The sequence below is a fragment of the Aspergillus foveolatus genome (genome assembly GCF_047715535.1).
Source record: "Aspergillus foveolatus strain CBS 279.81 unplaced genomic scaffold BDW70scaffold_136, whole genome shotgun sequence".
NCBI lineage: Eukaryota > Fungi > Ascomycota > Eurotiomycetes > Eurotiales > Aspergillaceae > Aspergillus > Aspergillus foveolatus.
Window position 1 is genome coordinate 18,677 of NW_027396200.1, and position 10,629 is coordinate 29,305.

A 10,629-nucleotide genomic window follows, 5' to 3' on the forward strand; every position below is an offset into this window, starting at 1 on the left:
TAGCATCGAGTGCTCTAGTTCTGACAGATAAGCAGGGTGGACTATAGTGCGTACGAACAGACCACAAGTCCAGAAATTCCCAAGTGGGGCAAATGACTCTGCCTTGCCTACCAGGTTTCAGGAGATAGTCGCGTAAGCCGGCGAGTACAGCTGGAGTGCTGAGAACCATCTGCGCCCACTCTGTATTTTGACCCGACCGTGCCCTGTTTGCATACAGAAACTAACAGAAATAATGGTTGAAGCAGCCCGCAGCAAAGCCGCCACAGGCTTGGACTCTGGAGTACGCAAGTTTACGCTTTCGTGTTCTCGATGTAGGGCGTCTAAGCTGAAATGCGACCGCAAAGAGCCCTGTGTCAGTGGCTAGCCATTTCCTTTCCATACACATTCGTATATTTTAGGACAGACGCTCATATTTTCTCTTTACAGGTGGAGTGTATCAAACGTAATATCGGCCATCTTTGTACCAAAGATGAGCGCCACCCAAGAGCCAAACGGTCAAAGACCGAGCACAAGGACAAGACCGCGTCTAGGCAGTGAGTGTATCTTGGTCACTGGCTTCATGTCGACTCTTTCTAACCTGCATGATGCTTATATTCAGGGACAGGCCACCGAATGAGGACGGTGAAGCGGAAGCAGAGAAGACAGCTCAACTCCTGGAGCAATTCGTCCAAGGGGATTCTCGTCCGGACACCTATCTGTCCGCTCCTCGTGGACAAGCGCCACCGTCAGTCGCTCCAGACTTTGCGAATCGGTATTGGTCGAGTAATGATCCCAAGCGGGACGGTGAAAAACTCGCCCTGATCCGAGAGATCGTCGATGCGATGCCAGACATGGAGATGATCCATCATCTCTTTGAAGTCTTTGTCACTCGCTGCCAGGGCCCATTGATGAATGTAGTTCACACTCCGACATTCGCAAAGCAGGCTGAACAGTTCAGCAATTGCCTGAATCTCGGTTCAGTGGACTCTCACGTATCGGCGATAGCGAAAACGGTAACGATGGAGACGCTGGGCTGTTATCTCTTAGCGGTAGGTCAATATACCCTTTATAGGCGACTCTGGCTCACATCGTTGGTCTCACGCTAAGCTCGTGCTTGGCCTCGCTTTTCATCCTACCCCGTCTCTACTGGGATGGACTGCTACGCCTTTGAATCTACGCGTGGAGGAGCTGAGAGCATCCAATACGTGCTCACAGAGATGGAGGCCTCTGAGCTTGCGTTGTCTCCAGGATGGAGTGACTTTCTTCTGCGGCTCGATCGCCGGTTTACAGGCGGCAATCATGCTCTTGCTTGATGGCCAGGAGGACCCGTTGGTCCTCGACGCTGTCCTAGTGACTGCGATTTCTGGTGCCCGCAAACTCGGTCTACACCGGTTAGGCGATATCAACCTGGACGTCTCTGAATCGCAATCAGCACAATTGGAAAATGGCACATCAGCACCGGTAGAATCGCTACATGTTAGAACAGAGATAGGGGTTCGCATTTGGTAGGGCATTCATCTGAGCAGAACCATTCCCAAGTCCAATCTTAACAATCTCGTCTAGGTGGGCACTCGTACACAGAGATTGGTCGCGCGGACAAGCCCTCGGCTACTACACCGTTCGTCCATCGCAATTCAACACTCGGGTGCCGTTGCATGTCAACGACGAAGATCTCATTCCGTCGAGGAGTGGGGGAAATGTCAACGGAAAAATCGTGGAGCGGCCGCGATCCGAGTTTACTATGATGTCGTATACGGTCCACGCCATCGAACTCGGGGGCATCGTACGAGAATCTATCGACCTTTGGGGGCTATCGACCCAGCAGCCCCAGGGGACCACCGAATCTGCCAAATTTCGCAAATTCCTCAACAGCAAGTACGAAAAGTACGTGGCCGGTCTGCCGCCGTACTTTCGACTGGGAAGCACTGCAGGACTTACTGCGACCGGTACGGTGGCGGCGGTACCTGTGCAGCGATGGATGCTGCATCAGCAGCTGTGGAGCTTACTGCTTCGACTGTATCGAGCTGGTCTCGCATCTCCGCTCGGACGTGCTTCCTGTCAGCTGCTGGCTCAGAATATCATCAGTACCCAGGCTCAGATCCAGATGCGGTGCGCTGTCTGTGGCTCGCTGTCAACCAGCGAGACTCAGCTGTTCAGCGCGGCTGTCGTGCTGCTCCTCGACCTGCTCTTCACATCAAGGCAAGGGGATGCGGACTGTGCGAATGCGCATCTCAACCGGTTAATGACCCGCGACAAGATCAGGGAAGCGATTGAATTGTTACGGACCAAAGCCAGCAAGGAAGTCTCATCGCTTCAAGATCTGCACTCAGGCCAGGCCAGGGGGTCTGCTCATCGTAGCGTCGTTGCTCTGGAAGCCTTGTTGAAGATTGAAGAGGGCAATCGCAACCGCGACAGCGCCACTGACTCTAGTTGCGATGCGGTAAATTACGCAGGAGGAATACTGGCTGCTAAAGGATCGCTGATCATTGAGGTCGCTAATATTCTCAGGGCCCTGAGCGGCAGGACTGATCCTGCCGGCGCACCCGCGCACGAGCAGCGGGCCACCTTCGACCCCCTTTTGCCGTTTGATATGTCGATACCGTCTGCGAATGTCGCTGACGAGAGTTCTGACATGGACGTACTGCCAATTCTCTCCAATGGTCTCAGTCCAGACTTTTGGCAATTCTTGGACCTCCCGCAGCCATATGATTTTCACACAATGGATGTCTCGTCTACACTGGGAGACCTGCCTGGCCCCTTTGGACTGGGTTCTTTGCAGCTTGCTGGCTCGTATAGTAGTGCTCCTGTCACTCGTATAACCCACACATCTCCTTCATCTACGGATAGTGCGCCTCTTGAAGCGGGTGGATGTAGCGACTCCGTCAACGACTCCCTCTTGCGGTGATGGTTGCGTGACGCCAGAGTTTATTATGCCGTGTGATGGCTTACTGGCTCCGTATGGAAGCCGACCTAGCTTTGGTCATGGTGACCCGGACTGATGATAAAACAAGCGACTGCTTGCCGGTGCTATGCGGATGTTCAAGTCTTTCTAAAGATGTTCGTAACAACTGCCCGTTCATCAACCGCATCATTGTTAAGTTCGATGAACTCTCCATAGTCGTTTTCTAAGGTGGTTTCTGATAATGCAACTAAAGATCGAGGGCCAGTAGTCTCGAATTTCTGCAATGTTCTCCGGCTCTGACGCCGCGATACCGTCTATGTTTTTAGATAATGGCATGAAGATACCGTGGTTTGTTAGATGATTCTCAAAATGTTCGTCATAAATAGTTGTGCTTCCGGTCTTTGTCCTGGTATGCGTTGTAGTAGGTTGCTCTAAGCCGGACTTGGTAGGATCCATTGAATACTGACGGAAGTGAGCTGGTGCTGGATACTGATAATACAGCTAGTCAGTATACATCTGTCTTATAAATATGTATAACATACATTCCTAATATCCGATAGATCTGGCCCTCCACAGCGAGAAAGTCTTCTGGTCTCCTGTAAACAAGATGCGGAACAATTGCGCAGGAAGTCAGGGGCAAAGGTTTAATCGTTAGAAAGGAAGTCCTGACTTGGGATAGACGTTTGTTTCGTCGATCAACCTCTTTCAACGCGCTCTTGGTCAACCACAGGTTTGTAAGCTTATCCCAAAACGATGGGGGCGGATGAAAAGAGCGGCGTTTCTGTTGTCGATATCGGTGCTTGAAGGACGGCATGTATACATACTGCAACTGAGGATGGGGTCTAGAGAATCAGAATACTGCCTACTATAGGGCCTCTCTAATATGTTGCTTGAAATAAAGAGTTCATGATGGGACCAGCATGGTTGTTCTAAATCTGTGCTAGAAAAAGCAAGTAGTATAAACACCAAGCACAAACACTCCAAAGCCCTTGAAATTTTGGGTGCCGGTACCGTTTGAAGCAGATATTATGGTAGACTCGGTTTCTTCTGGATCCAAGCACGGAGCCGTAATTCTTGTCGCTGAAGGGAGACTTGCAGGTTTTGTGAAGCTGCTGGTTCGAAAGAGTGCCGCAACGGACAAATAGTCTCTCGAAAGAACGTGCCAGTAGTATAAGGCCAGAATCTGGAAGCAATAAAGACACTGGTTGAGGGAGACAAAACATGAACAGCCGCATGCTGCCGAGGAACATCGTTCCGGGCGACTCCCTTGGACTTGGATGCACGAGCGAATAACATAGACTGGATTACAACTCTCTTCGTGAGGCTTTCAAGGACTGATATCTCGTTCGGATGCTCCGAAAAAGAAAGACAAAATTAATATTCGCACATATAGAATGCGGGTCGCTTCTACGTATGCCAGCCGTACGGAGCATTGCCGAGAAGGGAATATGCGATAGCCAGAGTTTTGAATAATGGAACTAGCGTATATATTGATTATGAGCTCTGGCGGGATATTTTGCAGTATCCTCATAACCTCATATCCTTCAATATAAACACTGTACCGGCGACATCGTAAACACTTGTAGGGTCCCCAGACAACTCCTCACTCAAGTCAAAACAGTCTCGCCCCCAGTTTCCTCCGTACAATTAACAAGAACACTTATAGACGGAAAACTCCCTCCAGACAGAAACGCGCCAGAACTGTAGTTGTACGTCGGACTCAGCATCATGATCTGGCCTACAGTAGTCCCAAGTTCCTCCGCCAGATCCTGATACCCGCCCCACGTATATTGATACGGTATTATCGCACATTGGCTTGGTTCACAAAGCGTGACTTTAATGAACTGGCCAGGAGATAAAGTGTCATTCGGATCGGGAGCATCGGGGCCCAGTGCAAGCGCCGTCAGAGATTCGGTCGTGATATTCAGCCGCCGCGCGATGATTTCGTATGTATCACCGTTGACAGTGTAGTAGTTTCGGGGCCCGCCGCTGATGCAAGTTCTAGTTCTCGTTGCATTGGAAAGGAGACAAGTATCGTTGTCGGGGTGCAGGTTTGGGGGGGTATGAGGATCTGTTGGCCCACGTTGGGGATTATGGTCGGCCATCAGGTTTTGGCGCGCAATGTCGTAGAAGCCGCGGTTTGTGGCAGCCGCGATCGATAACATGGTCGTGTTTGGGGCTGTGACGGGGTAGAGGTAGGTTGTGCTATTGAGGTTGTTGGGGTTGCAGCTGGAAGATGCGGCTGCTCCGCAGGAGAATCCCAGGAGGGCCGGGAGGGCCGGGAGGACCGTGAGTAGAGACTGTGTCTTCCAGATTTTCATGAGACTGCAGTTGGTATACAAGATATAGGAAAGAACTGGCTCGGTTTACTGGGTTTGTTAGAATAAATAAGCATTTCGGCGTTCCTGATTATTGACGGCGGTTTATGGCTAGGGGGATGTTTCAATCTTCTGTCTGGCCTATGCAAGCAATCCCTCCAGCGTTCTCATCAATTCTCATCAATCACTTACTCTGGAGATGGCTTCTACTTGTCTCTCGAACGAGCCCGGACTGCAGTCCGTGCTCTCGCATACTGTCCCAAGTTACGGTATATGCCACGCTGATTGTCTGCTGGCAACGAAGCGCCCCATACAGATGAAACGCCAGTCGATTAGCCACTATGTTTGTGGATGCAGCCACGTATACCCTTTCGCTCCCGCAACTCCTTGCGGGGGTGTTTCAAAATTGTCACTGTGTTGAAGGCTATCTTTTTGCGCGTGTATTTGCTCGCATGGCACGCCAGGTATGGTTACATAGGTAAACCTGCATTCGGAATGAATGGCAAGGGTCTGCATGTCAATTGGGAAAACATTCAAGACAATTATGATGACAAGGAGATGTTATGATATCTCTACATTTGCACGGGGTGGACGGCCTGGCGGCCGAAGTTGTTGCGTAAACACTCACAGCGCTTCAAACAAACTAGTAGGACGATCCATTCAACAGGAGTAGCGGCAGAACATACACAAGGAATATATGAAACCAACAGAAATCCTCACCAGATGGTTTATTATGGGCCATGGATGAAATTTCTAGATCTGGTAGCTCAGTAGTTAAAAGGCGAAACGCTTGTATCTGGTAGATTGATTGAAAATTCAAGTTTAGAACCGACCTGAGGAACCCCGGGAACCTGGGGTTTTGCGTAAACTGGAGCTTCACGGGGGTTCTCCATGACTTCCAACTACTAGCGTGCTTTGAGAGCAGTCTTAGCTGTGCTTATTTAGTCTTGGCTGTGAGCTTGGTTGCATGCAATGTTTCTTTTTCACTCAAAAGGTAATTTTCTTTAAAAGGTAACGTCTCTGATTGCCAGTAACACCACATCTCTTGGTTTCATCAGACTCTGGAGTTCATTTCCTGAAAGGGTACTTGGTTCCCTTGGTTCTAACTTTCTTCCTTTAAAGTACTACGAGCTTCATAAAAACGCCGGAAAGCATGAGGCAGAGCTTTGTGGTTGATTGTGGAGACGCGCCAGAAGCCCTAGTCGCGAATCCACTGCGGATGGCACACTCCGGATGGTTGTTGAGAGTCCCTCGGTACAGGGATAGGTTCATAGCACACGTCTTATCCCATTTCAACTGACCATATCAAAGCCTGTTCTATTGCTTGGAAAAGTAGCGGTGCAAGCCCTGGCGACTCCATTGGCCGCTGTGTGCAGCCAGTGAGTGGCTTTGTCCACCTCGGCGTTATTTCTCCATGTACATCTAGTAATGTCTTCTCGAAATGCTGTCAGGGTTTGCATGGTGCAATCCCGCAACATTCCAGAAACGTCTGTTCGGTTCGGCGGTGATGTAGAACCTCTGCCGCCGCAGATATGAGACGTCCGGGATGAGTCTGCGCGAAGGGGATCCGTTGCCAAATTCGAAAGAGGTATGCGCACCCAGCTAACTCAGACTAGCCATCGTTGGGTGCGGGTATTGGTTGCGAGTGAGTGTTGATATTTACGTATGCAGTCTTATTCACTGATTCTTTTCCTGGCTAAAGAAAGAAATGGACATGTATATACCGACCAACAAATGGACATTAGATAACCTTGTTCATTTAGCGAACGTGTGCGCGAATAATATTCCTTCAGGATGGTTCATGCGGTCTCTTTATGAGGCTGCCTAATACAATATAAATACGGTCCGGTTCCGTAGCTCACGATGTCAGAGAATGTGAAGATCAGATGAACAGCTCTTTCACGGTCGGTTATGGAGAGGATTTGTCAGGTTTCCGTGTTCGTCGATGATTCTGTCAATAACGAGAGCGAGTTCCGAATATATCTACTTCAGATCTCACATTCAAAGACGAGCCTCAAGACAACCGCACCAAAAGCAATCATGCCTACCACGACATCAAGACCAATAATCTCTGAGACACTCCAAGGCACAAATGCCAACTGACTCTCTGGTCGTGTCTGCGATGGCCTAAAATATCCAGCCGATGCTATCGCCAGGAATGCCACAACCCAAATGAACCCAATAGTCTTTTTCCACAGCTCTGGCTCCTCACCAGCTTTCTGAGAGCCATGGAATTGTTTCCAGACGGCCTGCACACCATCCTCAATCATGTATCCGACAGTGAAAGACAAAAAAAAAGTCATAGCACCAGAGTCGCGTATAGGGATATTCATAACAACGTCACTTGTGATGTGTAGAATACCCGAGAGGAAGAAGACCAGAAGCACGTTGGTGTAGCGTTCTAGTATTGATGGTTTAGAGAGACTGAGCACCTTACAGGTAACAAAGTTGCTCACAGCTGTGAAATCTACTCGTAGGATTTGGTGCCAGAATTTTCTGTCAAAATATGTCAGTATAGCACCAATGACAACTATAAATGGGCATTCAAGTAGAGACTTACCCCCAGAAGTTTCGTAATGTGTACGCGTCCGTCATCTTATTGAATAACGGTGGGAACGATTCCGGCGACGAAAGTCCCAAGGCAACGGAGAGAGTGGACAACAAGCGATAATAGAAACTGATCAGAATTCGTGATACAACAAACCAAGCCACTAAAGCGGCGATAACTTGCTCGATCCAGACCTCCACCCATAAGTTGTCGGGGGGTCGAGAATAGTGAAGCATTCCTTTCTCTTTTTTCTCTAGAGCTGATTTGGCGGCTTGTAAAGCCAAGACATCTAGAGCCAAATATTGCCACGCTGCGATTGCAGTTTCTCGGATCAAGAAGCGGCCCCGTGGGATAGCTGTCGGGCTGCTTTTGGTATAGTATTTTGGGACGGGCGGCGTATTCTTTGCTTCTCTAGGTGTGTTAAGCTTCCGTGGATTAGCCATACGCTCTATGGCGCTTCGAAGACGGGAGAAATGGCTCTGAATCTTCCCATCAGCGTCGACAAAATCCCCCGCACATTTGGGGTTAATTAATAGGACATCGAGAGCTGCAATGATGTTCATCCAACCACCAGCAGCGTAAGTGACTGCCAGATACGACGGCTTTTCGACAGGGTAAAGCATCAAACTCCAGACCCAGATCATACATGGAATGGACAGGTAGCGCAAGGTTGACCCTTTTGATGTCGCAATCACAACAACAGGGGGAATCAGGATTTGCGTGGCGCTCAAAAAGAACAGCCTAGAGACTGTTTGATATTCAGTCATAGCTGCAATGAACCCACTGCAAAAAGAGGACTTTCACTGCACCACAGGTACAGTTAAACGGGGAACTTTGTGCTTATAAACCTTCGTTTCTTCTTAGCGAGAGAGCTTTACGCCAAAGAATTCTAGTCCGAAAGAAGCCATACGGAGAAACTATATTCCAGGTAGACCTCGACAAAACCCGTGGGTTACCCGTAACGGATCTACCCAAGCCGCCAACGGGTCCGGTATGGGTACACGGTCTGAACCCGCGGGTTGGGTACACGCGGGTCCAGACCATGAACCCGCGTGGGTTTTTGGTAATGGGTTGTCAAACGAAACAAACATGCTGTAGGTTAACATAACTAAAAGCTAGGAAACTGATTAATCAGCAAGCCTATGCATTGAATAGAGCCTAATATAGAAGTTTTATGCAAAATAGGCTCTTGGCGGGTAACCCGCGGGCTACCCAATGATATAGAAATGTCATGTAACCTTCATCATGTACATGTTGTGGATGCTCAGTGATATGGGAATATTATGTGACACTCATCTGGAGCACCGGCGCGCGGGATGAGACAGCTGGCTGGTCAGGCCACACCATAGTGGCCGGACCAATATCTCCTTTCTCCAACTCCCAGAGAACTGACCTTCAATGTAATCGAGAACGATAAATAGAGGACCTATCGTCAACGAAATAGACAATAAATTGCAATATGGCGTCCGACCCTTAGTTAGGGCTGTTCACGATTTGCCTATCTGCCTATTTTGACGATACTATAAGTCTATTATTAAGGTTGACGATACTATTTGACGATCATGATCGGCAGGCCTTGCCTTTGACGATACTATATCGGCAACTATTTGACGATATCGGCAAATCGTCAAAGTTACTTAATTAGTACTAGCTACGATTATTTTGCTTCAGCTTGTTTATAATATATATCCTTGATACTTTGCAACTAACGTTTAAGTGGAGTAGGCATCATCCATCAACATCAACATTCTCATCGTCTCAGCCTTCATAGAGTGCCGCCGAATCCCTAGCAAGTCTCTCCCCTTGTTGAATAGCCTCTCAACCGCGACTTCTGAGGCTGGGATTGCAAGGAAGTCCCTTGCAGCTGCAGCCATTTCAGGCAGTTCATCCTTATGTACACTCCACCAATTGCAAAGCCAATTTGTATCAGTTGTATCAACTATAGTAACTCGAGGATTGTCAAAATATTGATCAATATCAGAATAATAAGGCAAGGCTTTTGGTTGCAGTCGTTGGAGCGTTCGGGATTCCACATTGCTAGACTGGGAAGTTGGTATAAACAGTTGGGGTAAGCCAATTCCTTGTAGCTCTCTCTCAGGAAGAGAATATCTCTGGTAAAGATTATCACGGATAGCCTTTAAAATAAGTTTACCTGCTTCTTTATCTTCAATCTCGCTCAGAATTAGGTGTCACGGGCGTAGGTAGTATTGTTTTCCACTAGCTGTCCTGTATAAACGAGTATTACAAGCTTAGAGAAACAAATAAAAGACAGAAACATGAACCCTCTCTCCTCCCTTTTATCACTTTTCTGGACATACGTCAATACTTTTGACTTTTCCGTACCTTGGTTCAGACAGATGTAACCTTGTTTAGACCTTTGGTTGAGGGCATTGCCGATAACCAAGACCCAGGCCATAGCCTGTGACATTAGGTCTCCTTTGACCCGAGGATCCAGGATCAGAGCTGTGTAGTACACATCACAATTATCCATGAATGTGTAGTACTTTTTGTACTTTATTAAGCCTTCATTTATTGCATATGCAATATTTGTCACAGGCTATGGCCTGGGTCTTGGTTATCGGCAATGCCCTCAACCAAAGGTCTAAACAAGGTTACATCTGTCTGAACCAAGGTACGGAAAAAGTCAAAAGTGTTGACGTATGTCCAGAAAAGTTGATAAAAGGGAGGAGAGAGGGTTCATGTTTCTGTCTTTTATTTGTTTCTCTAAGCTTGTGATACTCGTTTATACAGGACAGCTAGTTGAAAACAATACTACCTACGCCCGTGACATTATCACAAGCTTCCGTTTAAGGACGTATAACCCGAAGTTCCGAAGTACAGAAGTCCAGAAGGCTCGTTTAGAGCACCCGAAGTACAGAAGT

The 10,629-nt window shown here is 48.2% G+C and overlaps 3 protein-coding genes across 3 annotated transcripts; 1 reads left to right on the forward strand and 2 right to left on the reverse strand.

The window, feature by feature from the left end:
* The first annotated feature begins 205 nt into the window (after positions 1–205).
* BDW70DRAFT_145318 (putative C6 transcription factor) lies at positions 206–3,173 on the forward strand. Its single transcript, XM_073738410.1, has 5 exons — positions 206–352; positions 427–533; positions 599–1,028; positions 1,087–1,484; positions 1,543–3,173. Exons 1-5 carry the CDS (start codon positions 233–235, stop codon positions 2,882–2,884), a joined length of 2,397 nt encoding a protein of 798 aa, XP_073590960.1. The 5' UTR covers positions 206–232; the 3' UTR covers positions 2,885–3,173.
* A 1,315-nt stretch (positions 3,174–4,488) lies between these two features.
* BDW70DRAFT_154425 (uncharacterized protein) lies at positions 4,489–5,202 on the reverse strand (the record flags this gene model as incomplete). The annotated part of the gene is made up of 1 exon (XM_073739848.1): positions 4,489–5,202. One exon carries the CDS (start codon positions 5,200–5,202, stop codon positions 4,489–4,491), a length of 714 nt encoding a protein of 237 aa, XP_073590961.1.
* A 1,760-nt stretch (positions 5,203–6,962) lies between these two features.
* BDW70DRAFT_145320 (wax synthase family protein) lies at positions 6,963–8,679 on the reverse strand. Its single transcript, XM_073738411.1, has 3 exons — positions 8,658–8,679; positions 7,760–8,595; positions 6,963–7,695 (listed from the first exon to the last, which is right to left on the reverse strand). The coding sequence occupies exons 2-3, from the start codon at positions 8,512–8,514 to the stop codon at positions 7,188–7,190; spliced, it is 1,263 nt and encodes a 420-aa protein (XP_073590962.1). The 5' UTR covers positions 8,515–8,595; positions 8,658–8,679; the 3' UTR covers positions 6,963–7,187.
* Between the last annotated feature and the right edge of the window lie 1,950 nt (positions 8,680–10,629).